Genomic DNA, 17,520 nt, shown 5'->3' on the forward strand with positions numbered 1-17,520 from the left:
GAAATCCATAATCCAAAGGCAGATTGAATAAGAAAGCCCAAGATCCATAAGTTTAGACATTAGTCTATGTGGAATTATTGTGTTAAATGCAGAGCTAAAATCTTACATTTTAAATTTTTACATGCATACAATGTATGCATGTACTGTATGTTAACAAGAAGTAGGACTTGGATTGCCTGGTCTCACATCCACATTTTGGAACCAATAATTATCACTGCAAATGCCCCCATCTGAGAAATTTGAGCAGCAGAATGAATCATTAAAGGCAATTCGAACAACTTAATCGGACATACAGATTCAGAAAACTCTGATTTTCAGGAAACATCTACAGAAAAAGATATAATTAAAAAAAATATTAGACTGTGCAGGAATGGATAGAGTAACACTAAAGATAAAATAAAAAGACACAGAATATTTTCAAATGTGGGACTTGTTTTATCATTTGTTGGATAATAGAGGTAGAAACTAGGAACCGAAAAAGCATTATTATATGAACAAATTGACCCAGACAGTATGCTGTTCATCAAGCACTTATTGTATGTAAAGAGAAAATATATAAATAAATTGAAAAATCAAACAAACTCTGATTTTCTATTTTTCATTTTGTTTAGCATCTGCTTAATTCTTTTTCTAATACAGCTATACCTACAAATTTAGATACCCATCCATAGAGATAGTCAAGGAAAATAACCTTATTATACCAAGCATGATATTGCTGTATAGTCACAGCTGAGATTTCACGGCCTATGTTAATTATAGTTATTGCATTTCAGGGATGTACACACTGGAAAAATGATTGAGAAGTGCTTCACGTATCATGTGAATGCCTTTGTGATGTTCATTAAAGCAATGTGACTTTAATAATTGATTGCTACTTGGCCAGGTTTACAATTCCTTCTCGTGATAATTAAAATAAAAATAGATAATGCGGCAACAAAATAATCAATGAAATACAACCTTCATAGCAAGTTATTATAAGTGGATTTCTTAAAACAGCATCATTTTGGCAGACTCTCACATAATTCCAAAAAAGTGAGGTTGCTTTCATGAATAGCAGAGAGGCGCTACATTTGTCCTGGGTTTGAAGCATTCCTTTTTGATGCATAAAGGTAAAAGGTAAAGGTTCCCCTCACACATATGTACTAGTCGTTCCCGACTCTAGGGGGTGGTGCTCATCTCCGTTTCAAAGCCGAAGAGCCAGCGCTGTCCGAAGACGTCTCCGTGGTCATGTGGCCGGCATGACTAAATGGCAAAGGCTCATGGAACACTGTTACCTTCCCACCAAAGGTGGTCCCTATTTTTCTACTTGCATTTTTTACGTGCTTTCAAACTGCTAGGTTGGCAGAAGCTGTGACAAGTAACGGGAGCTCATCTCATTACATGGCACTAGGGATTCGAACTGCTGAACTGCCAACCTTTTGATCGACAAGCTCAGTGTCTTAGCCACTGAGCCACTGTGTCCCTGTTTTGATGCATGCACAGCTTTAACGTGCATTAACTATTAAATAACAAATATCTTTTAAAAATGAATGAATGATATTTTATTGGAAGTATATTATTCTTTCCTTACCTTTCCCATGTGCTAGTACATTGCAGTATTTTATTCTAATTTCTATCTTACTGTATTTTTTTAATCCTAAAAGCATAAATTGGCAAGGATGTCATATCCTGGGCTCAGTATAGCTTAATCATTGGACATGCTTTAGCATCTCTCTTTTTAAATTATCACAACGTGCAGGTTTTTTTTTTTTTAAAACTCTTCTTAAGCATAGCTTCCACTTACAGTTGGCTTTTTACTTCATTCATTTGTTTGGTGTTCATTCCACTTCATGGCTGGTTAACTAGTACATAGGTAGCTGACCTTACTGTTAACTTCTGCTTTTAAGGGGCATCATTTCTCTTCATTATAGTTCTCAGTAATCATTTGTCCTTATCCCCAGAGGGTTTTCTCTGTAATTGCCTTCTACTTTGATGTTCACACAATCAATAATTCTGCCTCCTACAGTTAACACAAAAGCACGGCTCTGAAGTTTTGCATTGTAATACATATAAGTTATTTTATTGTCTTCTCTTCCACTACAACAGGCATAATGCACTATGGAAAAGTTATTGACTGCTGACCGATGTCTTCAATATCCAGGGATTTTGACTGCATATCTTTAGGAGAAGAATCCTTTGGCAATGAATGTCAGGGCATGTTCTATGAGCCACCGAACAACATACACTCCTCACAGGCCTGGGATGGTAAATGCGCAGCAGAACCCATCTATTAAACTGCATATAGAAGCTCCTTCTGCTTCTTCTAATAGTAGCACCCCGGGTGCTGCTATTGGAAACCTATCGACCCCCTCACATTTAAAGACATCTCTTGGAGGAGGTGTGGCTCATCAGAGCAATGCCATTGACTGTAATATTAACTTTCCTGCTTTAAGTCAGAAGAGACAAATGGTTACAAATGGAAAGTCTTTATTCCATGTCCCACAGCATCCAGGGGTAACAACTCCACAGTTTTTGAAGCCAAAGGAGCAAGAATTTGGAAATAAATTTACTGCAAGCACAGTAAAAGGTAGGCCTCATTTTAGTAGCCATATTTCACTTTGTTTTCGTACACATTTAGTAGAATTATGATATAGAAAGCTGTATGCTTCTATGCTTTAAACATTACAAATATGTTTTTCCGAAAGCAATATAAATATAATGCATGAGGAGAATTCTCAACACCATGTATTCTATTTTCAGTAATATAAGTAAAGGTCAAAGTGATTCAAGTGGTGGTAGGAGCACTCAGGGCTGTGATTCCTAAGCTGGGAGAGTGGCTCCAATAGATCCCAGGAACAACATCAGAGCTCTCTTTCCAGAAAAGTGCAGTGCTAGGAACAATTAAGAACCCTCAAACTCCCAGGCCTCTGGTAGAGGACCCAAGATTGAGGAAGACACCAGACCATCCATAAGGGTGAGAAGAGAATTTATAGTTATTAGAATTATTTGTGGCCAAGAGTTGCACTTTTTATTATTACTATTTAGTTACCTATAGTAACCACTTATGTAACTAGCAAATTCATAATTTCAACGGTGATTTGAGTTAATATTTTGGATCCATTTAAGAGACATTTGAGAGATGTGCTGTCTCATTTGAAAGAATTTAGGAATTCTTTAAGCTCTTCCAGGGCAAAAATGATAATTATTGGGGGAAATCAGGCGTTTTTCTAGAGTAAAATAGATGCTTCAAGCTTTTGCAAAATGACTCTGAATGGTCAATGAAATTCAGGCCAAATGTCAGTTGGATTGGCTATCTTGGTCTTGATCTATCATCATATTAATATTAATTCACCTTCATTAGTTTTGTACAGGTTTTATTACTCACTTTGATGTATCCTTGGTTTAAAGTAATATTTTTTTATTCATAGTTCTCAGAATTAGAAGGAACCATCAGTGAGTTCAACTCCCTATTCAGTGCAGGTTCTTATGGGTCTACAGTAGTTTGTTAACTTTATCTTGCACAAGTGTCTTGGACAGAATAGAAAAGGAAATTATTTTCAGCCTTGATTACTAAGCAAGTAGCTTCCTTACTTTATTCTTTTTTGGATTTTTGTAAAAGGCTAATATACATGTGTAAAACTCACATGACAAAAGTGTTTGATCTATTCAGTGCTGGAATGGATCTAGAACAGCTTGGTGTGGCTAGCTCGGGTGGCCAGCTTAGCACTATCACCAAGTTGCCCCTACCAACTCAATGCTGCCAAGACACCACAGGAGAACGCCGCACAGCCAACACACTTTGGGGACAACTCTCGAGCAGCCAGAGGGAGAGCTGGGTGGGTGAGCAAGCAAGCGGGTTAGCAGACACGAGACTGGCAGCAGTGGCCACATCCCATTTTCATATCTGCTGCTACTGTCATCCTCAGATTCTTTAGCCCAGAGCTTCATACAGCAGCAGTGACATCGGGGTGTGTGAAAATGGGATGCCCTCAGTTGCCACCTCTTCCCTGCTGCCTGCCCTGCCCACTGCCGATGCTGCCACCATCCCCAGCCTCTTTGGCCCAGGGCAGGGGTCTGCAACCTTAAAGAGCCATTTGGACCAGTTTCCCACAGAAAAGAAAAGAACCGGGAGTCACAAAACCTGGGTGGGCATGGCCAACTCGATGTCACTTACTTCACCCAGTCACATGACACCCCCTCAGCCACGCCTACCCAGGTTCTGTGGCTCCCACTGTTTTCTTTTCTGTAGGAAACAGGTATCTCTGTCTTGTCTGTCTGTCTCTCTCTCTTTCAAATATAAATATATATATAAATATAAATAAATAAATAAAGTGTTTTTCTATCGAAGCACCTGGTCTACCCCAATATGGGAGGGAGCATACTGTTTCAGATAGTATTAAGAGATGCTTTCTACAGTGTAAACTGGACGAAACAAGCAGCTACATGACTACATTCTGAACTTCATGGGGTAGAAAGAGATGGCTTAAATTACCTTTGGAGTTTCGGTAGCACCAGAGGTATATCAATGGAAGCAGCATGAATTATTGAGTGGGCTCGATGGAATTGAGCCAATAGCTGATGATATTCTTATAGTTAGCTCTTGTGAAACAGACTAAGAAGCTGAGCATGACCATGATGAGAAGTTAACAGCATTATTAGATCGGTGTAGGCAGGTGAGGTTAAGGCTTAGTGTAAAGAAGTTGCAATTTAAAGTGTACGAAGTCTGCTTCCATGGGCATATTTTGTCCTCACGAGGTTTAAAAGCCGATCCAGAAAAGATCAGAGCCATTGGGAAATACATACTGGTTCCCTTTCGCCTTTCAGCTCCAATCCAGGAGCCCTCAAGCAGTCGCAAAAGAGTCAGTGGCGTCTGACTATATATAATCAGCAAGTACAGGGGCGCTTCACTCCCACTCTGGAATATGGAGCAAGTCTCCATCCCCCGCTGTAACCCTTACCTTCTCAGGCCAGGTGAGGAGTGACTGGGAGGAGAGGGTGAGGGATGGGGCCAGCCAGTGGTGGTTCAGCCAATAGGGAGCCACAGCAGGGGGACGAAAGAGCCGCAGGTTGCTGATCCCTGGCACAGGGCTTGGTGGCGGTGGCAAGGGATGTGAAAATGGGAAGTCCCCAGCTGCTGCCGCTGTTCTATGCTCAACCCACCTATTTGCTCATCCGTCCACCTTGCTGTCCCTCTAGCTGCCTGTGACAAGTTTTCCCTGCAGTGACTTTGCAGTGTGGAGTTGTCCTGTGAGAACTTGGTGATGTTGAGTTGGCAGAAGCAAGTTGGCAGTGCTGAGCAGGTGGTGGTGACCTGGCTGTGCCAAGATGGCAACACCGAGTTGTCCCATTCTAGTTAGAATTGTTAGTTTCTACACTTGCTTATATGTAATAATACATTAAAATATCCCTTAGCCATATATTAGCTTCTCGTATCTGTGTTTTTGTGACCCATTTAGCTTCTGAGTATAAACATCTCAATAAGCCTACAACTTACTATTGCAATAGACTTCTAGTCAACAAAAATATATCATGAACAGTTCTAAATATATTTTAGTTTGCAGGTTCACTTAATATATTTCTATCAAAGTTTCATTTCTTATAGAAGCTGTAGGATTGGAGTGGTTGATAAAATGGGCATGAAATTAATTTTAAGTGAGAATGGCCTTTCTAATTCTGGTTCATTAATTCGCTTTCAGTTTTGAAGATGTTGAAAATACTAACAATTTTATATATCACATAGACATTTATCCCTGACTGATCACAATTATGTGTTCATGTTCTATTTAACTGATTCTTATGAACCTAATCAAAGAGTTGTGGGGGAAAAAAATGAAGTGACCCTCATGTAAGCCTTCTTGAGTTCTTAGAGGAAAAGGAGGATAGAAATCTAACAAATTGAATAACAAATGACTAAATTAAAATGGTTGAGAAGGATTGTTGTAAGATTAAAATACTGCCTGAATAATGTTGCAAATCAAAGATCATTATTCCTGGCCTCAGTATAGGGAAGTAGCAGAAGGTTGAGTAAAATGGATAATATATCCTGTTTCTAAAAGAATTATTTTCTTTATGAGGGATATTTTCCTCTGTTGATTAAAATTGCTGCCTATTAAAAATATCAAAACTGCATAGCTAGTACATACTTAGTCCAAGTGGCAATTATTTTCTGACATACTCACACTCATTTGCAATTAACCACAGCACAAAGATATATTTGAAATATATTTTTGAAATATATTTTTCCCTGTTTTATTCCTATAATGATGCTTTTGTCTTGTCTCAACATATGTGGCATAAATTATCTTTCGTTATAGTAGTGGTTAAGTAGTATATTTGGCTTATTTTAACACCATCCAAGTGTAGTTTATGATACATAATATATATTATTCCAGAATTTTTCTTCCTGCTAGGATTGAGATTGGAGAACTGACTAGCAACTAGTAATTGCCTATTCTGAAAGCATTCTTCCCTTTCCCCACCTAAGTAATCTTTGTAAAATTTGGTATTCATAGATATTGTACCTTTAATGCAGAACAAGAATATACTGGACAATGTTTCTTCCTCCTCCTCCTCCTCCTCCTCCTCCTCCTCCTCCTCCTCCTCCTTTATGGCAAAAGGAGATATTTTAAAAAACTGGATAGAAGTGAATTTAGATTAAAAAATACTCCTGTTCATTCTGTGAGAATATATACGAAATAAACAAATATTTTTGTTGTCCAAGACAGGACAACTTATTTTGGGGACAATTCAGTCATGTAATTGTGTTTGCAGATATACTTATTTTGGGCTTCCTATGTATGTTTTTGATTTGAGAACTATAGTCTTGACTACAATCCTAGTAGTAACTTGTTGTAATCTATTATTGGTGGAAATTTAAACAGATAATGAGAATTTTTCTTCTTCACACTTCAGTTGAGACGGACAAGCCTGAACACGAACAATTGTATAGCTTTGGTTAATATCATATTACTTATTGCATATTAAATCCTGATTGTGCAATAATGAACTATACATATGTTTCACCAAACCCAAGGTGTGCATATAAATTCATATTTTTTCAATGCAATTAAAATAATGTGGGATATTACTTCAAGATTTTTGCATAAGTTCTTGATTAATATTGAACAACTTTATTAGATGCATAGATCCCAATATTATTACAAGTCCTAATCTTATACTAGCAATTGAGGCATTGTTGTTCAAATAATATTATTGTTTTCTGTAATCCTTGTAATCTAAGATAAGAATGTGAAACTATTTTTTCTGGGCACCAGCACTCATTTCCATAAAAGAGCCAAACAAAACCAGCTTATGTCTGAAAAAGGAATCTTGTATACTTTATAGCAGTGATGGCTAACTTTTTTGCCATCGCGTGCCAGGAGAGGTGGGGCGGGGGAGGGTCGCGCACCCACGTGCATGCGTGCGCAACCCCCTCCCCCCGCTCCTGGCACATGAGGGCCTGGTAGGGCCTGGTAGGTCCTGGTCCCACTCCTGGTGGGACAGGAAGTGACATTTTTTGCTGTCCCCAGCCTCCAGAACCTCTCTAGGAGTCTCTAGGAGCCTCTCTAGGAGTCTCTGGAGGCTGGGGATAGGAAAAAACGTCACTTCCTGTCCCACCGGGAGTGGGGAAATGGGCCCTTTGAGCCTCCGTAGGGCCTCCAAGGGAGTGGGAAAGGCTGTTTTCACCGTTCCCAGATACACAGAGAGGATCTGGAGCCAGGTAAGAAAGAAAAACGGGCCTTACCCCCCCCCCCGGCCCTCCAGAGGCAGGAAACAGCCTGTTTCCCTACTTCTGGTGGGCCCAGAAGGCCCGAAAATCAGCTGGCTGGCGCACGCATGCGCCCCAGAGGTGAGCTGGCATGCCCACTAATATGGCTCCGTGTGCCACCTGTGGCACGTGTGCCATAGGTTCGTCATCACGGCTTTATAGTAAAGGTCAGCAATTCATTGTCTTCTAGTTGCATATGCTCAATACTTCATCTGTAGTCATAGTACCTCTAAACCCCCCTCTTGCTTGACAGACAGGCCGAATCTTTTGGAGTGTTGTTGCTTTATCATGATTTTCTATATGAAATGGGGGCAAAATGTTGGTCCTTAAAGTCAAAAAAAAAAATAATTAAAATGTACAGAATGGAAACAGTTGATATTACTCTCTCTACTGATGTCACCTATTTATTAGCTACACACAACCTGTTTTACTCTAAAGCAAATCCAAAAGCGAAAACATAACGCTCAGGCAAAAAAGATTGCCTACTTTGTTCTGAAGTTACAGAACTTTAGTTTTATTTCTATGTAGAACCTGTTTTTCCATAAATTTCATCTTTCTTCTCATTAATGCTTTAAAATTCATGTTCTAAAATTTGTAATAATTACAGCATCCCCTGGTAAGAGTTTCTTTCAGCTAGGAATATCATATGTAGAATCCCTTCGCTGCTGGTGTTGCTTTAGACTTTTGATATTTGTTGTGAGCAAATGGATGGTGAAATGAGTAGAGATCTGGAGAACTTTCCAGAGCAGTTCCCTCACTACCACTGGAGGCCATAGAGGGATGTTGTCTAAGAATTTGTTCCTGGGAATATCACTCTCCCTAGCAAAATACATTTTTGCACTCTTCTTGGCATGCTGATTGTTTCCTTTTTCCACACTGATCCTTAATTTATAAACCTGTTGCTTGTTTGATCAACATTCTGCTTTCTCATAGCTTGAGTGTCAAACTACTTTTATCTTTTTAGTTATATCCTCCCTGCACCTTTTGTGTCAATTAAATGCACTAAATTGTTGTTTCTAATTTATTTCTAGTCTGTTAAAAAAAGCCTGCAGTGCAACCAAATTAATTGTAATTAATATTACTTATGTCAGGCAGAAACGACCAGACCCACACTTGGAGAGTTCAATTGGCTGTTTTATTGCTAAAGCCTATACATAGGATTCTTCTCAGACTGATGGTTTGTACCTGGGTGACAGTAGATAAGACTCAATGGCATTCAAAGGGGGGTTGGACTTTGCTTTCTTGTGCCCATGTAGGGAATCCAGACTAATTCCCCATTTAACTCCTCCCTCTGACTCATCCAGTCTTTCTCCTACATCTTATACATTAACATCAATACAAATTGACCTGTAATTTCCATTAACTTCCCTGAAATGTCCATGTTTTAGTCAATTTTCAACTTCTTATCAGGGTAGTGTACAAGTTCATGAGATGTATGAAAGGCTATCATGGCGTGCTTGAGGAGGATTGAATCTTTCTTCCCCATCTGCATTCTTTGGGAATTCCACAGTATTGTGTTGATACTTGGCAGCAGTAGAAGCATTGTTAGCGGAGGAAATTTTTAATGAAAACTTCAATTTCTACATCAATTTTTGCCTTGCAGTTCTGTTGCTTAAAAATAGAGTATGTATTAGATTTACAAATCAAATAAATATATTTTCTATTATTACCTACATTTTCTCCTGGGTGTCAACAACTGTGAGAATCTGAGTTGAGGTTTTTATGTATTGTTGTTGTGTTACAAATAGTGTTCCGTGGTTTGGCTACGGTAGATGGTAAGATGGTAATTTAGCCATAAATTCCTGACAAGCTAGAAAAACATGCAGTTTGACAGTTTCTTAGAGCAGATTTTTCTATTCATTGTGAAAGTACTTAATGAAATGCAATTGTTCTATGAACTTGAAGTTCTAGTACTCAGAACTAATTTAGTATTGGGTTTGGAGGCCATTCTTTTGACAATTATCCCAAATTATAGAAGGCTAAAAGCATAACACCAGGTTGTATGTTGTAAGCCAACCTGACCACATGTAACATTTTCACAGCATTATATTGGGGTAGGCTTTTGTAACCCAATCTGCAACCAGTTTACTTACAGTCAAGTGGATCAGTCAGGTTCAAATACAAGAGACCAATCAAGCCCTATTCATTTGTCTATGAGCTTTCAAGAGGTATACCACAAAGCAGCAAAAGACAGCCCCAGGCCCGGATGAAATGTGAGGACAACAGAAAACTACATCATGGCCATTCAGTCTGAAAACTCATTACTGCTTTATTTTTACAGCAGTTTCAAAATCGCAAGAAGACTTTGCTGGAGGGATATTCTTCACATAACTTACATGGTAATCCTCATGTAAACAATATCGGCTACCAACTAGAAAATATTTTTGTAGATTCACATAAAGTAGATACATTTAAATTGGCCTCAAGTTCTAATTCTTCCATCCTTAATTTAACCCAAAATGCGTTGAATGGGGTAAAATCTGTACCACATTCTTATATTAATTGTATATGCTACTCTTGCTACCCCAGAAGAAGCTTAGGAAATATTTTGGGTTCCTTTTTCTAAGTTTGGTACAAAACTATTTTCAGAGAAAAATATAACAGTCTAGATAGATTGTTTCATGTGAGCAAAAGTGTAAAACAGATTCACTATTACGTAGAATTGTTATTTTAGAAAATGGGGTACAATATATAGCACAACTACATTTGCTCCTGATCAAGTGTTTCTATGAGAAAGCTCTCATCTTCATTACCTAATTTTCATGTTATCGCTTAGAGTGGCTCAAAGCTTATGTGCATGGTCCAAAATTTCAAAAGCATTTTCAGATCAGACCAAAGGCCTGTAGTCATGCATTTATTTTTTCTTTTTTTCTTTCTTTCTTTCTTTCTTTCTTTCTTTCTTTCTTTCTTTCTTTCTTTCTTTCTTTCTTTCTTTCTTTCTTTCTTCCTTCCTTCCTTCCTTCCTTCCTTCCTTCCTTCCTTCCTTCCTTCCTTTCTTTCTCTCTCTCTCTCTCTCTCCTTCCTTCTTTCCTTCCTTCCTTCCTTCCTTCCTTCCTTCCTTCCTTCCTTTTTCTTTCTTTCCTTCTCCCCCCCCCTTTTCAATCAGTAATTTTAAAAAAGTCTTCAAGTTCTGAACCAGGGATATTCAGCATGTAAGTCGAGGCAATTGTTATAACTATTGTGCTAATAAAGGACATGTACTACTATATAACAAAATCTGTAGGATATGCTACTCAGGAAAAACAAAGAAAATGCAAAGTTTATTTAAAAATGATTGTGTTGATTTAAAATTGTATATATAAAATTAGTGCAGCTGTGTACGTATGCATATACATATGCAGTATGTCCCAGAAGGAGAGCAACTGGCATTTGCATTCTTGGAAAACAAAGATGGAAGAGCACAGCTGCTGGGGAATTACCCAATGGGAGGATTTAGTAGTCTGCAGTCTGGATTGAGTATCTTGAAGCTGTTGCCAAAGAGTCTTAATCTGGACAGGATATTCTTAAAATGGCTTAGAGTCAAGCCACCATAAGCACAGGAAAGGAGCAGCTTATGGGTACAGTGTGGGTATGACCTCGGTTGCCCTTATATTTGCACACATTAGAAGGGCTGGTCTATTCTATTCTAAACTTGCCAGAGAAGAAAAATCAAACAATATCCAACAAAGGTCTTCTATTTGTGCAGAATTTGTATAATCTCCATAAGAGAGCCATGAAAACTGGTGAATAAATTGCCAATTGGAACCTTGTGTCATATAGAAACTCTTGCATAAACACATACAGAATAACACAGATAGCTGTTTTATTTCTATTCCATTTTTAAATTTTTTTTAAAACCCTCAATTTTCTTACCAGCCTGTTTCTTTTCACTTCATTTATTCATAAGGGATATATTAAATTGCAGTTGTTATCATTTCAACAGTTCAGTTTATGAAAAGGAAATAAAATAGAGGGAAATGTAGATAGAATGCATACTCCTAGTTTTGTGAGGTCCGTTAAAAACCTACCCTATCTTTCTAAATCTGCTCATAATTTCCAGTAACTGTGTGTGTATTTCTTCAATGTGGAATACAACTACACACACATGCACGTACGCATGTATGTTGGGTTAGTGTCTGATCACAGAATCATTCTTTTTTGTAATTGTCAAGCAAACCTTTAATTTGAATAACAGTGGCATAACTTATGAGCAAAAATGTTAATCAGTAAGCAGCTTGAGGCACACTCGAAATCTTTTTTTACTTATTATTTTACTCTTTAGGACCATTGTTTTTCATCAGTCACTTGGCTTGTTCTGAAAAAGAAGTTCATCAGTATGCTATGGGACTTTGCACCGAAAGCTGGATTCCATCTTCATTTGTTTTTGTTCTCATTTGCTGCTTTTAATCAGTTTCCAGTAACTCAGTAGGCCTGACTATTGACGATATTTAGCACTAAAGTGATTAAATGATAAATGCATAAGTTTGTATTCAACACACAGGGCTGCTTCTTTTCAGAATCATGCATTCCAGCAGCTTTGTAATGGTTAAACAAAACTTAGAAACAAAGCATCATTGAAATCACAAGGGGATCACAAATGGAGACTTACAGCAATTGGCCCAGGGAGTCACTTAAAGCCAATAGAAATAGATTTGGATGAATTCCTCCAGTATGTGTGCCTCTTGCCAAAAGAACAGAATTTAGTACATAATAGTTTAGTAGTCTAAATTCCTGTATTGTGTGTGTATTTCAAACTTTATGAAACCACAGGCAGAAGAGTGTGCTTTGCATTTATTTCCTTTAATTTATTTTTGAAGTGAAGCAGTTATGCTATTGTTGTAGGATGTTCTTTGACATACCGTACTTTTTTTTAGAGAACTTTTCCTTTTTTTATATAAAGATCATATTGATTATATTCCACATGTAACCACTGAGGCATTGCCAGTGTAAATCTTGCACAAGATATTGAATGTTTCATATATATCAGAAAAACCAGTTTTTAAAATGTCAACTATGAACTCTTGCTTTTTTCACACATGCATGAAGTCTAGACAGGTACAAAAACTATTAAGTAGTTCATACCCCTAAAGAATAACAATTGTAGTGATTTTTGTTTTACATTATTATGAAACAAAACACATGAGTTTTAAAAAGCCTACAAAAATAGAAACAGCTAGATAGATTTGTAGTTTCTAAGTTAACTCTGAAATCTTTAAGTGTTTCTCCATGGTTCTAGTTCATGGTGAGGTGCAACATTCAATTTCTCCTTTTACATTTCCATCCGCTTCTGGATTTTTCAAAGCCTACCATTTTAGAAGAAATGTTCTAGAAACTGCTATGTACAAATCTTGTAGAAATAGCTCTATTCATTGGGCTGTCAGTTTTTAATCACGTCTATGGCTTTAGAAATATTGAGCACAAGGACTTTCAAAATAATAGAAAGGGAAGATATTTTTTAAACCTACCAAGGCGATGGAGATGTGCTACATTCCTACTCAGCTGGTCTGCAATCTAAATGGAATTCATATACTAAAAATTTTGGGGTGCTCCATGACTAAAATACTTCAACTGAAGAACAGGATTGTTGTTGCCTGTTCTATTTAATTCAGTAGAACTTCTGCATGACTGAAATGTATGACGTATTGATCGTAGATAACATGCAGGAAAAACCATGGAAATGCTATTCTGCTGTCTATCATTTTGAAACATTGACAATGAGGAATTTATTTTGTAAGCAATGTATTACAAATTGCCTTTTGAAAATAGACATTCACAACATCATCTACAGTGACAGACCAGTGGTTAAAAACTGATCTTCTATTTATGAAAGTTACTATACAAATATATGTAAGAAAATAATTGCCTGATATGTAATCAATAACTAGATTTCTTATTAAATAATATCATCAATATAAAACTTGCCTTAAAAATTCCAATTTAATATTGGTCTCTTATTCAAGGAAGGGTATAATCAGGAAAACTGTATGTAACTTTTGCAAGCTTTTGCTACAGCTGTCAATAGTTCTACATAATCATATTTAGAGCATTTCCTAGAATTCAGCTGAATTTCATTAAGATTTGTAATAAAATTATTTAAAATGCAGATTCATGAAAAGCCTTCACTTTTACTTGATTGGTAAAATGTACAGATTGCTGAAGAACCTCTTACGGAAATGAGTTGCATGGAAATATCACTATTATGCAGATAGTTGACATTATTTGCATAACATCTGGCTGAGTATTAAACTTGACTAATAGAGACATTGCACAAATTATCTTGAAAGCAGGCACTGATTATTATAGTTTCTTACGAATATAATTGTGATGATAGAAGATTGTACAATTTCCAGTTTGATGATTCTTAGGTATTTTTTAAAATAATTGAGATTTTATTGTGCATTTTCAAACACTTAATTATTTAATTATGATTACATTTCCACTATTGCTAAAAAAGAAACTTGATTTGTCTCCCTGAAAATGATGTTATATATTTTAATCTATCTAAAAACAAATCAGAGATTCCTTCAGTGAAATTTTTAGCTTACTTTTATTTTATCCCTTTTTAGGTGAGCATATGAATATTTTTCTAACAATAATTCTAAATTCTGATCAATGGGCATGATCAAGGTTTGTAATATTGTAAAAATTAAATTGTTCAAAATAATTGTCTTCTGTTGTATTTTAAAGTACTTAAAAACAAGATTCTCAGTGTTTATTTATTTTTCCATTTTAAGCAATATTCCAACAACTTTACAATACGGTACTCTGCTAAAGAGTAGCTTGCTTCACAAATAGTGTCAGATTTGGGTATCCCCTTAATGATCTTTAAAATGTTATCTGAGGGAATCTTATTTCAGTCTATTCTTTTAATTATTAATTATTAATTATTAATTATTAAGCAAAGGAAAGTATATATTAGGTCCTGCATTTTAATGAGTGAAATGATTACTTCTATTTGTAGAAGAGATTGCAATCCAATTAGGCTTCTTTGAACTAAATACTAGAAGGGATCTTGGCAGTTTTCCTCTGAATCACCTGCACCATTTTCTGTGCTGCTTTTGAATCTTCCTTGCAAACTTTCTTCTAGAAACGTCTATAAACAAGCACAACATTCTTCAGAAGAATAGAAATCAACCAACATAATCCCCAATTCTGCGTCACAAGTAGCTTTTTCTTCCCGTGTTGTTTCCTTTCAGTTGTTATGAGAAATTGTGAAGGAGCAATACCAACATCAGAGAGTTAGTTTGCTACACTGGTTGAGGCAGCAGACTAGAAATCAGGAGATTGTGAGTTCTAGTCTTGCCTTAGTCACAAAGCTAGTTGGATGACTTTGGGCCAGTCATTCTCTCAACCTGGGAGGGAGGCAATTGCAAATCACTTCTGAAAAATCTTGCCAAGAAAACTGCAGGGATCTACTCAGGTAGTTGCCAGAAATCACACTGATTTGAACACACACACACACACACACACACACACACACACACACACACAACACACAAATCAGATTTCAGATTATTCCAGTTTAGGATCAAACTAGATATGATGCCAGTAGCTCAATTAGCAACACTGTGTCTTTTAAAAAATAAATCACAGGCTTGGGGGATACCAGAAATTTACATTGCACACTTTTACAATTCCAACAGGTTGCTACTATAAAGTCATTTATTTTCCATCAATTACACAAGTGTTCAAAAAGCTCACCTTTTTAAAATACTGGATCACATATTTATGGCTAGAAGTCCTATTTGGAAAATTGCATAGAAAATTGGACAGACTAATTTTAATTTTCCTCTTTTTCCTATTAGAGAACTAACTCCACTGTTAATAAATTAATTGTATAATATGATAGGGATATGTGAAGAACTGTTTGTTACTTAAGAGAGGTGAGGTTTTCCCACCTTTTCCCCTTCTCTTTCTTTTACCATATAAATATTAATTATATTTTAAAAAATAAACTTGTAGGCTGTGAGAAAAAAAAGTATGTATCATATCAGGACTGTTGCATGGGAAAAGGGACGTTAGCTCACTGGAGACTTGATCCAGACCTGCTGGTTGCATTGAGACAGGAGGAGTTCTGGATAGTTTTCTAGATTCCGGTAATTTTTATCCTAACGTATATAGTAGATATCTAAATAAGACCTAGATTGCAGCAGGGGAAAATGGCTAAGGCCTCTCTTCATACACATGATGTTGATTTGGATAGGGGGGCATGCCTGTAAATTCACTTTTAAAAAGCCATTCGTGCGGTTGCTAATTGTGTGAATAGTAACTCTTTGAACATGGCCCTCAGTCAACAGCATCTTCTTTGAGAAAAATAAAAGCTGTGGTTAAGATGTCATTCACATAAATAAGTTTTGGCAAGGATGAATGCTGAGGCCGGGAACTGAAGTAGTCTTTATAGTGTCCATAGCATTCAAAATGGTTTTAATCCTTCTTCTTATTTTCACTGGCTTTGTCAATTGCAGATTGGTCTACTTCAACAAGAAGAAATGAATTCCTCCTGCTGTTGCAGCAGATTGCAAGGACAACAGTCCTGGAAAATTTTAATTAATTAAAATGCTTTGAATGGTGACATAATAGCGTTCAAAGAAACACTATTATTTCTAAACGCTTAGAAAAACTAAGTGTATATATGAACAGTGAAGTTTAAAGAAGTATTTGGAGTTATTTGTGTGTTTTTACTGTAATTGTTTTTCTAAAGTGTAATGGGCCAACTTTAGAAAGATAATTGTTTATTATATCATTGAAGAAATGTAGGCTTTTTCTGAGGCTCACAAAAGAAATTGAAAAGGAGAGACTTCATTTTTAAAATGATTTTGACTAAATGTTAGCTTTTAAAATATTAATTGCAAAGAAAATTAAATAGTAAAGGTATTTTGGAACACTTCCCAAGAACCAACAATATCTTGCAATAAATAATAGGATTTGTATATGCATTTGGGATATATTTTATCTTATCTAAATCACAGTATTCTCAATTACATTTGGGTAGGATAAAATTGCATTGGTCCTAAATGTCTCTTTATTAATGCACAATAAATATTTCTTTATCTCTCCTGCTTTATCTATATATATAAAAGCAAAAACCATTCACACATTAATCACGAAATCTCCAGAACTGTAAAGCCTACAAACTTGAAATTTGCCACATATGTTCCTCTTGGCTTCTAGGTGCTCACTAAGAAAGGATTTTTTGAAATGACCATCAGAGCATTAGTATTTCCTATATTATTATAACACGCTCTGATGCCAATTAGTTAGACATTCTACTTCTCCTCCCAACTTGAAAATAACTCTGGAGAGAATGGGATAGCACAGGACAGGCTTCTGTGGGGCAAGCCTGAGGGAGAGAAGTGGCTAGAAAGCATGAGGGAAAGAAGGAGATAGGATATGAGTCATTTCTGTGGGGCAAGGCTGAGGGAGAGAAGGGGAGAGGAGAGGATCTATGGAGCAAGCCTGAGGGAGAGAAGAGGATAGGAGAGGTTCTATGGGGCCAAGCCTGAGGGAGAGAAGGGGATAGGAGAGGATCTATGGGGCCAGCCTGAGGGAGAGAAGGGGACAGGACAGGACAGGAAAAGCTTCTGTGGGGCCAGCCTGAGGAAGAGAAGGGAAGAGGAGAGGATCTATGGGGTAAGCCTGAGGGAGAGAAGGGATAGAGAGGAGAGGCTTCTGTGGGGCTAGCCTGAAGGAGAAAAGGGGAGAGGAGAGGCCAATCATAACTACTCATTAATTTTCAAACTCTTAAAGAGTTGATTTATCAAGCCCGATCACATAGTTTCATAGCAGAGCATGGG

The 17,520-nt window shown here is 37.0% G+C and overlaps 1 protein-coding gene across 1 annotated transcript in view; it reads left to right on the forward strand.

Moving 5' to 3' along the window:
- Positions 1–2,181: 2,181 nt before the first annotated feature.
- Positions 2,182–17,520, forward strand: part of GLIS3 (GLIS family zinc finger 3) — a 139,086-nt gene continuing 123,747 nt past the window's right edge. Inside the window, exon 1 of the mRNA XM_070935567.1 lies at positions 2,182–2,566. Coding sequence (XP_070791668.1) covers positions 2,182–2,566 — 385 coding nt within the window. The remainder of the gene's footprint in view (positions 2,567–17,520) is intronic.

This window comes from Pituophis catenifer, unplaced genomic scaffold (genome assembly GCF_029215685.1).
Source record: "Pituophis catenifer annectens isolate HBS135680 unplaced genomic scaffold, rPitCat1.0.hap2 SCAF_2, whole genome shotgun sequence".
NCBI lineage: Eukaryota > Metazoa > Chordata > Lepidosauria > Squamata > Colubridae > Pituophis > Pituophis catenifer.